Raw genomic sequence first — 17,195 nt, forward strand, 5'->3', positions numbered from 1 at the left:
ATAATGCCTCCGGCACCACTTCGTGGCGGAGGCATAAAAATACAATCTAATCAGATATACATCTGTTCCTGCTCTGACTATATGCATTACCTATCTCTCCTCACACACAAAATCATATACTGAGTATGCATACATACACACACACACACACACACACACACACACACACACACACATGAACAAACACACATACCAATAGATGAACTCATGGCCAGAGATGTCAAGTGTCTTGTAATTGACAAATGCCCTCACTAACTGGCTTTATGATCATAACACAAAATCAACATAAAGATATTTTCATGTGAATTCCAGGCCAGCAACATAAAAAAGGACAGACATTTGCTTGAATAACATCAGTAAGACTGGTAGGAGTCCAAATTGTGATTTATTGCCTCAGATATTGATTGATCTGTGGCCCAAGGGAACTCTTCAGATATTAAATTAATAACCCCTCCCCCTCGACTCCACTGCCTACCTCAAATTTCCTAGCTTCATTTGGCTAAATGGGACAGTACCAGGAAAACTTCATTACAAGCAAAAGGGGGGGGGGGGGTGGGGAGAAGGGACAGGGAGAGTCAGAGAAAATAACTACAGTGCTCAAACAAACAGTTGTAGTTTCTACTTTCCAATATAAGTGACTTGCTGTGGTGAAGAAGGCAACAACCACAAAAACATCCAATTATAAAGTCCTAAATTGCTTTTTATCCCTGGTCAAATATACCCTCCAATGATATTGACAAGAAGATTTAATCCAATCTTGGCAGAAAGGATGAGGACAATCTCAGCTTTCTCGCATTATTACATCGCTCTTGACCTTCAAATTGGGGGGGGGGGGTGAAAAATTAATGTTCTATCGTATTTCTCCACTTTATCCTGCTAAGTTGCACCACTATAAAAATCACAGTAAATAATGTACTGGTGATTTTATCTGAATGTACAAGTCCTCAGGGGGAAAGGGGAATGTTCTATTTTACTACGTTTGAATTCATGTATATGGATATTTTGTGAAACAAGCGGTTAAATTCACCTCTTCCTGTTTAATACACTTCAGGTTAGCTTTTTGGTTGTCATGAACTCTTGTTTGTTTGTTTGGTTGTTTGGTTGTCTTAAAAATTTAAGTATTGAATGTGAACACGTCAGAAAACTGGTCTAAAGAGAACTATTCTATCATCTCATCGGTAAGGAAGTCTTAAATGACCTGCCTTTGATTATGCAATTACTGGTCTCATGCATTCCTCAAAAACTCTGCAAGTAAAGCACTGGCATGGGATGACTTGCTCAGTCACAACAAAAGAGGGGGTACTTCCACTACCAGCAACTACCTCATCAAATGTGACTGATTTCATATCTCTACACATAACTCAAATACATAATACAAAATCAAAGATCTTTTTTGAAATACATACTTGAAACATGACATTGCATTTCAAATTCAGTTCAACCTGCACACAGCAACCACTCAATGGAAACAAAAGTGGCCTTCATGGGCAGGTGGATACTGTAGGCAGTATTTCTTTTTCCTACTCTGCACAAACCTACGGCGAGTACATTTACACACTAAATTAGCAGCACATTCGACTTCAACCCACAGTATTAGTCATAAAAAACATAAATGCATCTATACACATATCTGAGTGCAAAAGGTTTCAACATATCACCGATTTTTTTGCCCACAGAAAAAAAAATGCATAAATGTGCATTTCAATTTATCCGTCTTAAAGGAATGGTACAGTATTGGTGGAGATGAAAATTGGGCTTGTAACTTTTTGCGAGATACCAAGAAAACACTTATGAAATAATATAGAGCATACCATTTTAAGGGGAATTCAAAGTTTATTTGTTGAAAATCGGGTTTGGAATTACTGAAACATCCAAAAACTAAGTAAAACAAAGTGATCGTAATAAAATGTGGGTCCCACACTTTATTAGAATCGCTCTGTCTTGGATATCTCAGCCATTTCAAAACCAATTTTCATCAAATAAATGTTGAATTCCTCATGGAATTACATGCTCTTTCACATTTCATAAGAGGTTTCTCATTATCTTACTAAAAAAATGTTAGAAACCTGAAATTAGGTCTCAACCAAAACTATACGATCCCTTTAAACCTGGTTAATCTTTTGTGTGACAAAAAGAATGAAAGAGAGAAAGAGAAAAGTACAAATTGCTGGCAGAATGAAAAGCAACTCACATACTGGCACATAGGGCTCAACCTGAAGTTTGTGGTCACTACTTTAATAATATGAAATACTGACCACAGGAGTAAAATAAGGTGGACACAGGCTGCATTAGACATGTGGTTGCTACAAGAACACTGACTGTGGATTTTGCTGTGACAAGCATGTCATTGCACACATTCGGCAAAGCATCTTCACTTAAGCCCAAATTCCACAAACAATTCAAGCAATACAAAGAAACAATATCCCAAGGGTGGAAAAACGAATAATGGAAAGAACAATATGATGATAATGACATTCATCAGAAGAAAATATTGATGCATTGTACTTGGAAAGTGATATCATTACTTAATTTCTTGCTCATGTCGTAAGTGGAGGTGTTTACCTATTAGCGTGTTGCAATAATTCTAGTGTCTCTACCTCACTTTCTTGCAGCGCCTTGAGCATGTGCTCAGTGCTCGCATGCGCACCTCAAATACACACACCTTGTATTCCTTCACTTGTTGGCCCATTTTCCAATGATAAAGCATCCTTCAAAAAATCTTTTTAAAAAAATCCTGGATCCAGACGGTGATCCAAATCACTAGCAAACTGTAATCATCTATTCCTTGTGTCATCATCAACTTTTCCTGAAAATTTCGTTCAAATCCTTTCATAACTTTTAGAGTTGTTTTGCAAACAGACTGAAACAGACAGACAGACAGACAAACAAACTAATACAAACCTCCTTGGTGGAGGTAATAACAATGACAAGAGGCAAGAAATTATCTAAACACATCAACAACAAAAAAAAGAACGTGGGGAAATACTGTTGGGGAGAACAAACTAGGCAGGACCCGAGGTATTCACAGTTTTTTTCAATTTGTTTGCCCTCTGTACAAATGAAATTTGTAAGATCACAACTGCTGATCTACATTTTTGACAAACATGTCGGAAAATGAACCAGCAAGAATCGAACCTGTCATCTACTATGTGTACTTTATGGGCAGCCGCACTACAACCAGGCTATCCCTGGTTGCTGGCAGTAACACAATGAACTTGGAACAAATGTCCAAGCCCTGAAATTCTGACATTGTCATGCTAAGTAGTCCAACTGGCGGACAAGGCATATCAAACTAGATATATCACTTAAGGTGATTAATTCCCCCGCCCCGTGACGACAGTCTTACCCAAGGAATGATCTTTCCTTGATCTTCTGCCATTTAAATGCCGTTACCATGGCAACGCAGCTTCCGACACGTCCGAAAGATATGTCTTGCACATCTTCCCACCAAGACTATTGTGTGTGCCACATTTCATAAGCTTTGGTCAAAAAACTGAGGAAGTAGTTAAATCCGCAAGATCTTTCCTTGATCTTCTGCCATTAATATGCCGTTACCATGGCAACGTACTTTCGGGTACTGTCAAAAAATGCGTCTTGCACATCTACAACCAAAGGCATACATCTGTACCAAGTTTTATGGAAATTGGGCAAAAACTGAGGAAGTAGTTTGCAACACAAAATTTTCCATCATTTTGGCTCATAATATGTGAGCTGTTACCATGGCAACATACTTTTTGTCACTGTCAAGAAATGTGTCATGCTGACCTATATCCTAAGACAAACATTCAATATGAATTCCATGAGAATTGGAAGAACACTGATGAAGCAGTTTTGCCATGAAGCATTTTGCCCTATATTTTACCAATAACATGCCGTTACCATGGCAACGCACTTTTTGCCACTGCGGAAATATGTGTCTTGCACATTAACATATTCAGATGAACATCTGTACCTAATTTCATAAAAATTGATCAAAAACTGTGGGAGGAGTTCGCGACGCAAGATTTGTACCCATTTTTGCCCATAATATGCCGTTACCATGGCAACGTACTTTTGGGTACTGTCAAAAAATACGTCTTGCACATCTACAACCCAAGGCACACATCTGTGCCAAGTTTTATGGGAATCGGTTGACAACTGAGGAAGTAGTTCGCGACGCAAGATTTGCAACGGACCGACCGCCCGACCGACCGCCCGACCGCCCGACCGACCGCCCGACCGACCGCCCGACCGCCCGACCGACCGTCCGCTGATTCCTATATACCCCCTTCAAACTTCGTTTGGCGGGGGTATAATAAAAGAAAGAGATGCAGGACCTGTCCCCAAGACAGAGAAAGTGTAAAACTCACCTTCATCCCGTCCAGTGACATGTTGGCCGTAATCTCAAACTTCTTGACCAGGAGCTGCTCGGCCACGTGGTAGATGCAGACATGTTTGGACTTTCCCGCCGCCAGCACACACGACCCGTCGGCCGAGTAGCACAGTGTCCGGAAGCACCTTTGGTGGTTGTGAGATGCCAGAGACCATGGGATGAATTGTTGTTGTTGTTATTTTTAATCACAACATCAACCCCTACAACACTTTGTGATGATAACCATGTAGGCTCAAGACTACTCAAAAACTAGCCCTGGAGTTTACTTGCACACTCATCTTTTTACTGTATATACAACTGCTTTTCACTGTCACATACTCTGCTTTGAACAATGTCACCTAGTGTCACATTGCCCAACCATCCCAGTTTTAATAGCTTCATGGACAAGCTGCTATCGCGATTATAGATTCAAGTTTGAAAGTTTAATTGAGAATCTATTCACCTGGTGCAAGCTTTCATTTTTCTTTTACTTTAAATATTTGGTTTATGCAGATTGCACCCATCAACTGTTACTTTTTCAAAGATGAGCAACATTCTAGCAAATATAAGACAAAGCGTTGTGCATTATGGATTTAATTTGTCATCATAGAAACCAAACATTCCTTCTGCATCACAAAACCAAATTCTTAAAGTCTCCAGTCCGAGAGTAAGATTCAGTCTTGGAGGATTTGGTCTGCCATTCCTGGAACTGAGCCTCTTAGAAATTGCATTACTGTACATGTTCTGAATTATAGAGGAATATGTATGCCCTAGGGCCTACTACTGCAATTTACTCCCCTAAAACACCACTTCCATATACTGCACTGCTCTAATCAATTGCAGTAATCCAAATAAAGTGATTATGTTATGCTGCAGTTGTACTAGTTACAATGCCACTGATGTGTAATTTTACATGTGATGTCAAATCTACTGTGGTTATTTCTGATATCATATCTACTGGCATCACAGAAAGATATCAATGCAAAAAGGAAATCTAGGCTGCACTTATCACCACACACTGAGAATACAGTGCTGCCAAGGCTGATTATATCTGACGATAAGAAATCAGACATCCTATCAGCACGATAAGATAGAATGAAGGTTGAATTTTCCAAATCACATGACACTATAACACTGTACCTGCATTCCATGAAATATCACAGTATTTCTCTATCCATCCAGCCCTCTATAACTCAGGGAATAATTTTCCTGGTACTGCACCACAATTCACTGTGCATTTTTTTCCAACCATTACATAAACTTGTGCTGCAATTCTCTACCATAGTAAAGTACAGGATACCATTTTAAAATATTATTCAGGGCTGCACACTGGCGCCGGTCCGACGGTCAAAGACCGGTAAAAGTCACTGTCGGACCGGTAACTTTTCAGGAAATCCACAAGTTACCGGTCCGACATGACCAGTAAAAAAAAAAAAAAGCATTGGTGGGGTCAGTAGAAAGGAAAAGAGCAGCCCCGATCAGGGAGAAACAGAATGCAAGATATCGCACTGTTCAACAAGTTTTACGCAAGTTTTCGTTTATGTCTACCGGTGCAATTTGTACAGTAAACATAGTTTTGAGCACTAGCAGTCGACCAGTTACATTCGCGCTCGCTTGCGCATTTGGCGCTGCTCACGCACTGCCATGCAATGCAATACATGCAAAGCAAATGATGCAAAGCATGTACAGTGTAACTGCTTCTTGTTTGCTTGCGATCGGCGGTCATGCCAGACATGAAGCATTGAAAGAAGCGCACGCATTTCTGGGTCATTTTACTCGTGATTTTTTAACGCAAGATCGATCCGATCCCGGCTTCGCAGCAGCGTGGCAGTTATGTTAGAACTAATTTACTTGTGTCGATTTTTAGAAAAAGTAAAAACACATTCGATATTCAGCGATACAGTAAATGGATCTGATTGCGTTTATTTTTATTTTGCACAGTCATTTCACAAATTGATATTTTCATTCGCTCAGAATGTTCTCATAACAAAGATAGGCGCAAAAAGGATCACGAAATCGGCCCTTCCGTGTACTTTTTAAGAACGCATGCACAAAATGTGAAGAGATAATACTAGGGAGAAAAAAAATCATGAAATCATGGCAGTCCCGCTTACATATTTCAGGTAGAAATCGTCCCAAAAAGGATCATGAATTCGACCGGCCGCGTCGTATCTTCCAAAAGATAATGTACGAAATGCGAAGCGATTATAGAGGAGAAAAAGAAAAAAATAAAGGACACATTTTGGTGAGTGCATCATAAACGATTACAGCCGAATAACAATTCATGAAATCAACGCAATCCCGTTGAAATTTGAGGAAATAATAGGCGCAAAAAAAAAAAAAAGATCTTGAATTCAGTCCTGCATGCCGTCTTGGTTATCAAAAACGCATACACAAATGCGACGAGATTATCGGGAGAAAAATAAAAAAAGACATTTTTACCCTTCTGGTGCTTGTATTACAAAAGATTACATCCGAAGTAATTCATGAAATCACCACAATCCCGCTAATATTTGAGGCAGAAATAGGCGCAAAAAGGATCGTAAATTCGGCCGTGTCGTATACCTTGTAGATAAGAACGCATGTACAAAACGGGAAAAGATTAGCGGGAGAAAAATAAAGGACACATTTTCACAACTTTTGGCGCTTGCATCATATAAATTACAGCCGAATAGTAATTCATGAAAATTTCGCAATCCCGTTGGAATTTGAGTAAACAATAATAGACGCAAAAAGAATATCGAATTCGGCCCTGCATGCAATGTATAATTTTGAAAACGCCAAATACGAAGAAATTATCGGGAGAAAAATAAAGAACGCATTTTCAACCCTTCTGGTGAATGTATCACAAAAGATTACGGCCGAAATAATTAATGACATATCGCAATCCCGCTGATATTTGATGTAGAAATAGGCGCTAAAAGTATAACGTATAGGCATGTACGCAATGCGAAGTGATTATTGGGTGAAAAATGCAGCACACATTTTCAACCCCTTTTGGCCCGTGCATCATAAAGATTATAGAGCCGAGTGATAATTCATAAAATCATCTCAATCCCATTGAAGTGTGAGGAAATGATAGGCGCAAAAGAATCATGATTTTTGGCCGTGTCGTGTATCTTTTAAGAACGCATTTACAAAATGCGAAGAGTTTATCGGGGAAAAATAAAGGACACATTTTCAACCCCTTTTGGCGCGTGTATCATAAAAGACTGCATCCGAAGTCATACATGAACTCATCGCAATCCCGCTTATACATGTATATGAGGTAGAAATAAGCGCAAAAAGGATCGTGAATTCGGCCATGTCGTATACCTTTCATTGCAAGAACGCATGTACGGAATGCGAAGAGATTATGGGGAGAAAAATAAAGAACGCATTTTCAACCATTCTAGCTGGTGCGTGCATCACAAAAGATTATATCTGAAGTAATTCATGAAATTGTCACAATTCGTCTGATATTTAATGTAGAAATAGACGATAAAAGGATCGTGAATTCGACCGTGTCGTATACGCATGTACGAAATGCGAAGATATTATTGGGAGAAAAATACAGGACACATTTTCAACCCCTTTTGGCCCGTGCATCATAAAGATTACGCCCGAATAATAATTCATGAAATCATCGCAATCCCGTTGAAGTTTGAGGAAACAATAGGCGCAAAAAGAATCATGATTTTTGGCCGTGTCGTATATCTGTTCAGAACGCATTACGAAATGCGAAGAGTTTATCCGGGAAAAATAAAGGACACATTTTCAACCCATTTTGGCGCGTTTATCATAAAAGATTACTGCCGAAGTTATTCATGAAATCATCGCAATCCCGCTGATATTTGAAGTAGAAATAGGCGCAAAAATGATCGTGAATTCGGCCGTGTCTTAGAACGCATGTACGGAATGCGAAGAGATTATGGGGAGAAAAATAAAGAACGCATTTTCAACCATTCTTGAAGTTTTTTAAAGGTACATCCGAAGTAATACGTGAAATCGCCACAATTCCGTTGATATTTGAGGTAGAAATAGGCGCAAAAAGTATCATGAATTCGGCTGTGTGGAACATCTGTAAGAACGCACTTACGAAATTCGAAGAGTTTATTGGGAAAAAATAAAGGACACATTTTCAACCCCTTTTGGCGCGTGCATCATAAAAGATTACAGCCAAAGTAATTTATGAAATCGTCACAATCCCGCTGATATTTGAGGTAGAAATAGGCGAAAAAAGTATCATGAATTCGGCCATGTGGTGCATCTTTTTTAAGAACGCACTTACGAAATTCGAAGAGTTTGTCGGGAAAAAATAAAGGACACATTTTCAACCTCTTTTGGCGCTTGCATCAGAAAATATTACAGCCGAAGTAATTTATGAAATCGTCACAATCTCGCTAATATTTGAGGTGGAAATGGGCGCAAAAAGGATCGCGAATTCGGCCCTGCATGTCGTGTACCTTTCAAGAACGCATGTACAAATGCAAATAGATTATCGGGAGAAAAATAAAGAACCCCTTGTAGCGCGTGCATCAGAAAATATCACAGCTAAAATAATTCATTAAATCGTCGCAATCCAACTGACCACCAAGAGCAGGTCAAGCAGCAAGTTTGTGTGCCGATGTTTAGAAAAAGTCACAAACGCATTTGATACAATCTGATTTTGTTCATTATCATTTTACACTGTAATTCACAAACAAACATTCTATTTTTTCCTATCTTTTTTTTAAATTTTTTTTGTGCAATAAATAATGCAAGTTTTAAAAAAAAATTAATCTGTAAAATGTACATGGGGGGGGGGGTACAATGTACGTCCATAAAAAACAAGAAAATAAGTTTTCAAGTCATTTAATATTTTTTTAGGTTGTTGTTGTTGACCGGTAAATTTTCTGTTCGGACCGGCAAAAAATGGTAAAACGGGGCATTTACCGGTCCGACAGAGACAGGTTGGACCGGCAGAAAAAATGGGTTAGTGTGCAGCCCTGACCTGTATTATTCATCAGCTGAAATTGCTAATCAAATTCAAGTCTGAAATTTATCCCCTGCTAACCTGAACAAACTTTTGATGTAGTGGTTATTTAAGGGAACAGTGCAATTTCAGGGGGTCTCTGAGCACATTGGGGAAGTGTTGACTTTCTTATTGCCACTAAAGTACAGCTATGATGTCACACATTGCCAATTTAAGGAGAATTGAGCATGCAAAACGGAGAAAATGTAGCATTAATACCCATGCTCATTCTCAAGAATGGTTTGAAGTGAGGAGCAAATCCATGTTCACATTAACTTCAGTAAAAAAAGTCAAATCTGAAAAACAGAGTGGTGAAGGTTTCAGTAAAATCAGACACTAAATGAGAATTACATTTATAATTTCAAAGTTTCATGCTTTTAGAAAACAAAAATCTTCATCACTAGACTACCACTCATGCAACTAGATGCAGTGATGGGGACCATATTACTTTGCCACTGTCCTACTGGTTTGCACACAAAATATGTCATGAACATCATGTTTTTGGTCAATAATTTAGCAACCACTATCAGCTGTGACATTTGACAAGTAATCACTACTAAGTTATTAACATCACTACCAAGTTATCAACAATCACATAATGGACTGCATATCATTTATAATTTTTCACTTCATACTTCAAGCAGGTAAATTTAGTGACGATTACTGTGCAGATGATTGGGATATTACAAAGCCATGACATCACTACCTTAGCCAACAAATCCAACCTTTTTTATTCTACGGTTGTTGACAATGAAACTTAATCTTCTTACAGTTAACATAAACATAGGTAGCCTTGCACTTCAAATAAATCCATATATAAATTCTTAGCATTCTTTTAGATATTCATTCATTCTGAGATCGACAAATTTGGGTTATATCCATAAGTACTGGAATATTTTCCACTTAGAGTGTTGATTTTTCCTGTTGGACTGAAAACTTGGTTTAGTTCTTTAAGTACTGGAACATTGTATCAATTAAAATGTATTATTTTTAATGTCTTGCATGGATAAGATAGAACTTACTTTGTTGATGAGGCAGTCTTTGCCGTGACAAGATCTGATTTGCCCCCTGCACTGCCCAGGTCGTGCCGACCCTCGACAGACCCGGTCTGGGTGGCTGTGGCCACATCCCAGAAGGTGATCTGAAAGTCCAGTGTGGCCACTGCCAGCTGCTGACCATCAGGTCTGAAGGCCACACACAGAGCTGATTGAGAATAAAAAAAAAAAAAAAGAGGGATGTGGTGGAAATGTCAAAGCAAAAGTAGCTTTTTGGAATTAGAAATACAGTCAAACCTGTCTGTAGCAGCCACCGAAGGGAGATGAATAAAGTGGCCGTTGTAGACAGGTGGCCGCTATAGACAGGGTTGTCAACATGCTTTTCTCTTTGGAAGAAATATGTTTAGCGGTTGCATATATGGCAGGTGGCTGCTATAGATGGTGGTCGCTATAGACAGGTTTGACTGTAGTACAAGAGAACATTTTTGCAAAGTTCTGAACTCACATTTGTGTCACACTAGATGAATTTTACAATTCGATAATTGACATGGAGTACTGTTCATACATGCAGTTCCCCATGTTGATGGAGCACAGTCACGTATCCCCGCAATGTGGTACGGAAGCCGGTAGGGGTTCATGTTTCCTTTGTCTCTTTAGTACAGCCTATGTGTTTTTTTTTTATTGGTGCATCAATTTTGATTAAGTGTATTTGGTTTTAGAGCGGAAATTGTTTTGGTTATATGCAATTGAAGAGAAATCAAATAGAAATAGAGTGTATGTATATATAGCAGTTGCGCTATAGAAGTGATGATGTAATGCACCATGAAACAATGCAATTGTTTGTAAGAGCATGATGCAAATGTAATCTAATTACATCTGTATGTAAACACATTTTACCCGCCCGTAGTAGACAGTGCTTTAATTACTGAATCAATCTTAATCACTTGCAGTAAAACGTTGCTTTTATCTATACATGCACTGCACATTTTTCTACTGAACTTCTATCGAGGTAAAGTATGCAAATTTGATTAGGTAAAGCAGAAAGTTAAAGCAAATTGCAACAATATGTTGATGACAAGGCATTAGTCATGGATTTATTCCTCACCATCCGATGTGAGTCGCAGCGTCTCTCTCGCCCCCTTGCCCTCAAAGACCTCCCACAGGCGGACCGTCTTGTCCCATGATGCACTGGCCAGCTGGGAGCCGCTGGGAGAGAAGCTGAGGTCGGAGACTGGCCCTTCGTGACCAGCCAGGATCTAGACAGAAGAGAGGATTTGCAAAAGTGGGGGTGGATTAATTCATAGTTTGTAAAGAGACCTAAGTCTCCCTTTCCTCCACCCCCTCTTAGCTGTGTTCTATAGAGTACCAAAGTGATGATGTCACGGTCTTTTGTTATAGCTTGGGTTGGAGCAAGGTGCACGCATGTACACACGGGCCAGGAGAGGTTGTTTAGAACAAGTTTCCATGGCGATGAATGGCGAAGACATCACACTTTGGTATTCTATTGCTATTTTGATAACAATTATGGCCAGTTTTCTCAAATGCTGATGTGTCCCAACCCCCTCCAGTCAGACTACAGATTTCTTGTTTCAGAATATACCAGAGGTCAGTTTCATGAAAGTCTTATGAGAGACTTTTCGCTCATAAAACACTTATGAGAGACTTCATGAAATGGATTTGAAAGTCTCTCATAGCTACATGTGTAAATATCAGTGACTCTGGCCATTTTGAGATTTATGTAAAGACTTTTATGTGATGACTTCATGAAACGAACCCCACGTGTGGAAACAAAATTATGATATATGCAATGTTTAAAACCACTGTGTGTGTCTAGTGTAAAATCAAATGCTCATTGTATAACGGATACGCATCACATACTGAAACAGTGGTTTAAGCATTGATTTGAATGGTAGACATTGATAAATCACATCATACCATACACATAAAAGCATGTTTCCACCCAGTGCTGGATATCTTCTATAGAAGCACTGAGTCACAAATAACTAACAGTGAAAGACACATTATTTCTACAGGTGGAAAAAATTGTGCAAAAGCTTTTGTATAACACCTCTGGACACGCACCTCAAGCAATCTGCCTGTCTTCATGGACCACATGAATATCTCAAAGACATCTTGCCCCGCGGCACACACGATGTCGCCGCTTGAATCCACTGCCACACAAGAGAACTGGACTGGCTGGGGGGAGGTGAAGGTCCGAAAGTTGCGGTATCTGGCAGAGAAACAAGTTGAAAGGAGAATGTCATGAATATGTATATATGTAAATTAATGTATGCATGATTCATTTAAAGAAACCTACTTGGTGAGAAGCTTCTAGAGAAGAAGAGATTGCACAAATGGCACTCGAGGGAATAAAGTTGCATTTTGTCGTTTCCTCCTAGATGATTGGTGGTGTTGTGACTTTACTATCGTTGAATGTCAAGAGAAAAAAAGCCTGTGCTGTTGATTGTGTTAATCTCATCTTCAAGGTTGTAATGAGAGTGAAAAGAATATCAATGAGAGAGGAGTGCTATAGCTGCAGCCTGCATTGCAGTTGATCCATTTCTGACTTTCATAGTATGGCCTTGTTGACTTTTCAAACAGCATACTGTATAATTCATACATTTTTCAGGATTTTTATTTTTTTGTGTATTTTATGAGTTGGGAGCTATTTGCAATTTCAAATGCTGAAAAGTGAGTGACAGACACATGGGAACCACCCTGTTCTTGTTCCAAAAAGGAAACAATTAATACTTTGTGGAAATAATATCACTATAGAATATGGAGTACACTCATCTACGAATGGTGTCAATGCAATGAATACATCTAACAATTCATCTAATATTTCTGAAATTCGGTGGGGCAATGCCTCCAGCAACACTCCCGCTGGCATGGCGGAAATTTTCAATGACTTTTTCTCTTCAATTGGGAAAAATTTTTCTCAAAATATTCCTCTTTCTAGTAAATCTTTTAATGATTTTTTAGATACACCTAACTCCAAAACTATATTTTTGACCCAACATATAAAGAAGAAATAATAAAGATTGTTGCTAATTTGAAAGAAGGAAAAAGTCCTGGCCATGACGGAATTGACAACTATTTGATAAAAAACATAATTCCTCAAATAGTGGATCCCTTAGTACACATTATCAATTCATCGCTTACAACTGGCCATGTGCCAAATAGCATGAAAATTGCGAAAGTAATTCCTATTTACAAGAAAGGGGAGAAGGATGATGTCAATAACTATAGACCCATATCTCTATTATCTTCTATTTCTAAGATTCTTGAAAGAATAGTTTATATCAGGACAGTACGTTTTCTTAAAACCTGCGACATATTCTCAAACTTTCAATTTGGATTCAGGGAAAATCACAGCACAACACACGCACTACTTGCCCTCATCGACAAAGTCACACACGCACTCGACACACTTTCACACACAATAGGTATCTTCTTGGACTTCTCCAAGGCCTTTGACACGATTAACCACGGAATACTTCTCGCCAAACTGTCTCATTATGGAATACGTGGAAAGGCCTTGGAGTGGTTCACGAGTTACCTATCAGAAAGATCCCAATTTGTACATGTCAACGGCTTTGACTCTCAAAGTAAAACAATTGCATCTGGTGTTCCACAAGGGAGTTTATTAGGCCCATTGTTATTCATTATTTATATTAATGATTTTCATAGATCCTCGGAGAAACTATCATTCATATTATTCGCGGATGACTCTAACCTTTTTTTTTCTCACCCTGACCCAAACATTTTAATAAGAACAGTCAATGAAGAACTGAAAAAGGTTATACAATGGATATACGCAAATAAATTGTCATTAAATATTAAAAAAACAAAAGTTATGCTTTTTAGTAATTCTTTAAATAGCCTCCCAGGCAATATAACATTTGATATTACTCCTTTAGAAGAAGTTTCTTCCTTTAAATTTCTTGGTGTTTGTGTCGATAACAAGCTTTCATGGAGGAATCATATTGATAACATATGTAAAATTATATCACGTAACATTGGTGTAATGAATAGATTAAAATATTATCTTCCTTCATCTGCATTATTAACTCTTTATTCTAGTTTGATACTACCTTATTTAAACTACGGGATTCTTGCTTGGGGTAATACATGTCAGATGTTACTTGATAAACTTCTTTTACTGCAAAAGAAAGCGCTTAGAATTGTTTTTCATTTACATACCCGAGAACATACAGATGCTTTGTTTTCTGACCATAAAATATTAAAAGTAAATGATTTGTATGTGTTTCAACTTGGCCAGTTTATGTTTAATTACAACAGTAACTTTTTACCTAAAATATTCCATGATTCATTTCATCGAAATAGTCATGTTCATAACTATCCCACGCGAAGATCCGACGAATTTCATCTTCCATTAATGAGAACCGCACATGCCCAAAATACATTTCTTTATACCGGACCCAGACTTTGGAATAATTTAGATAATAGTTTAAAAGATTCCCCCAAATTTGTTACATTTAAATACAAACTCAGAAAATATTTACTTTCTACTTATAATCTTAGATAATTTAAATTGTTTTGATTTATGCTTGAGCCTTCACTTGTCCTGATGTCGCAGCACTTGGCGTGTTCTGTGTGCAGACTTCTCTTCTTTCTTCTCTCCTCTTTCTTTCCTGTCTCTTGTTCTTCGTAGACTTGTATTGTTACCGTCTTCTCTCCTCTCGGTACTGTCTCGCGTCTTACAGTGTATACGTGTGGGTAATTGAATGTGTGTACGAACGTGTTGTCCTTGTCATATTTTCCCGGTACACGTGGTTCAGTGAGCAGTGTCCGGGCACTAGCATTGGTATTCTATATTTTTTCCCAACCGGTGTATCTCAAAATAATTACATGTATATTGTTATAGAATAGAATATAATTTACTCATTATTTGTCTAGCGATCCACGTCCGACAAGCTATGCTTTTTAGTGGATCACTATTTTCCATAATCGAATTTATTTTCCGCTCGCCCACGAAGTATTTATACAGTGTTTTCCTAAATATTGTACATGTTATATGTTGTTCTATAATATGTCTCGTATATATATTACATGAATCTTATGCAAACGTTTGAACAATATTTCATCACATGTATACTTTGTACTATGTTTTTTGATTTTCGATGATTGGAAATAAACTATGATTGATTGATTGATTGATTGAAAAAAGTTTCCCCATACCTGTGAAGGTCAAATGCCCGGACTGTCCCATCCAGCGATGAGGACACGACCACTTTCCCCGCCTGGTTGAAGGTCACGCCTGTCACCCCGGACGTGTGTTCGCTGAAGGTCACAAAGCAGAAGCCACTGGATGTGTTCCATAGTTTGACCTTTGACACAACAAAAACAAATCAATGTGCAACTTCATGAAATATTTCCTCTTAACCCGTTGAGGATGAGTCCCAAGTTTACTCGGGCAAGTGTCTATGGGAAATGCATGTTGTAGCAAAATCAGCCGGTCCTCAATGGCCCGAATTCACGAAGGTGGTACAATTGAAACCATGGTTGAAACCATGGACAATTTGTATGGAGTGCCAAATGTCGCATGGCCTATTTCGATACGAAGTCAGTCATTTCGTCAACGAAATGAACATTTCGTCAACAAAATGAACATTTCGTCAACAAAATGGTCATTTTACTGACGAAATGACAGATTTTGTAACGAAATAGGCCATGCGACACTTGGCGCTCCATACAAATTGTCCATGGTTTAAACCATGGTTTCAATTGTACCACCTTCGTGAATTTGGGCCACTGGGTTCAGGGAGTTTTGACTTAAAGAGAGCGTTTTGAATAACTCATGTGACTTTACATAGCATGAGATTTTAATCGCTGAATTAATAAGGTGAAATTCTGTTGGTTGGACTATTGCAAAGCTATCATAACTATACATATCAATAATCAAAATCACTACTACTTTACAGTAGTTTTCCTTTGCAGCACACATAGACATCCGGTTCTCTTCTACTATTCATGGCACAAGTCTGCACAACACTGTTGGTTATGGTATGCCTAAGGTATTGTGAAATATTACTCCGATCCTCTTTTCTCTTTTACAAAATCTGTCTCTATCTTTTCTTTCTCTCTCCTCTCTTCCACTTGATCTCTTTCTCTCTTCTTCCAGTCTCTTCCTTATTTCTCTCTCTTCTTCACTCTTTCTTTCCCTCTCTAAACTCATTTCCTCTCACTTTCCTCCTCCTCCTCCTCCACCACCTCTCCCTCCTCCTCCTGTACCTTCCCGTCGTCACCCCCGGTGACGATGAGCATGCCGTCCCGCGAGTAGTCCAGGCAGGTCATGTTGTTGAAGTGTCCCTGCTGCTTCAGCACGTAGCTCTCACTCTGCCACTCCCACACCAACAGCTGACCGATGCCCGTACAGCCAAAGGCGATCCAGTCCCCCGGTGAGTTGAAGACTACCGACGCCACCTTTTGGCTGGAAATGCTGTGGTATGGTAGAGGTTACAAAAAAATTTATATAATTTCATATCAAAACAAAATGTAGCATATCACACTTGATAGAACATTTCTGTAATGCATTCAAATTCATGTGTTTCTTTTCCTACAGTCTCGTAGCGAACCTGTTATTTCATCACATGTTCCCTCAAATGAAAGTTTCTCTGCAGGAATTCAATTGAATAGCATTCAGCAGTTGTTGCTAGGTGGGGCAAGTCTCCAGCAAGATTGTGGTTGTTAAGGCAATCTTTTGCGAACAAAAGCATGCATGGAATTTGAATGCAGTACAGAACAGTTTGTGGGAAGCTGTGGAATGCTGACTTACTTTGTGCTACCAACTGAATTTCAACACAGTTTCAGTAATTCAATTACACATGGGAAG

At 38.7% G+C, this 17,195-nt stretch overlaps 1 protein-coding gene across 1 annotated transcript in view; it reads right to left on the bottom strand.

Moving 5' to 3' along the window:
- LOC139743396 (periodic tryptophan protein 2 homolog) overlaps positions 1–17,195 on the bottom strand; it is an 86,706-nt gene that overhangs the window by 56,755 nt on the left and 12,756 nt on the right. Inside the window, exons 9-14 of the mRNA XM_071653882.1 lie at positions 16,595–16,802; positions 15,542–15,690; positions 12,422–12,569; positions 11,445–11,595; positions 10,367–10,547; positions 4,350–4,497 (exon numbers count right to left, since the gene is read on the bottom strand). Of these exons, the coding sequence (XP_071509983.1) occupies positions 4,350–4,497; positions 10,367–10,547; positions 11,445–11,595; positions 12,422–12,569; positions 15,542–15,690; positions 16,595–16,802 (985 nt within the window). The remainder of the gene's footprint in view (positions 1–4,349; positions 4,498–10,366; positions 10,548–11,444; positions 11,596–12,421; positions 12,570–15,541; positions 15,691–16,594; positions 16,803–17,195) is intronic.

Source organism: Diadema antillarum, unplaced genomic scaffold, assembly GCF_040938485.1.
Source record: "Diadema antillarum isolate AM-2024a unplaced genomic scaffold, OU_Dant_1.0 seq00001076_RagTag, whole genome shotgun sequence".
In the NCBI taxonomy this organism is placed as follows: domain Eukaryota; kingdom Metazoa; phylum Echinodermata; class Echinoidea; order Diadematoida; family Diadematidae; genus Diadema; species Diadema antillarum.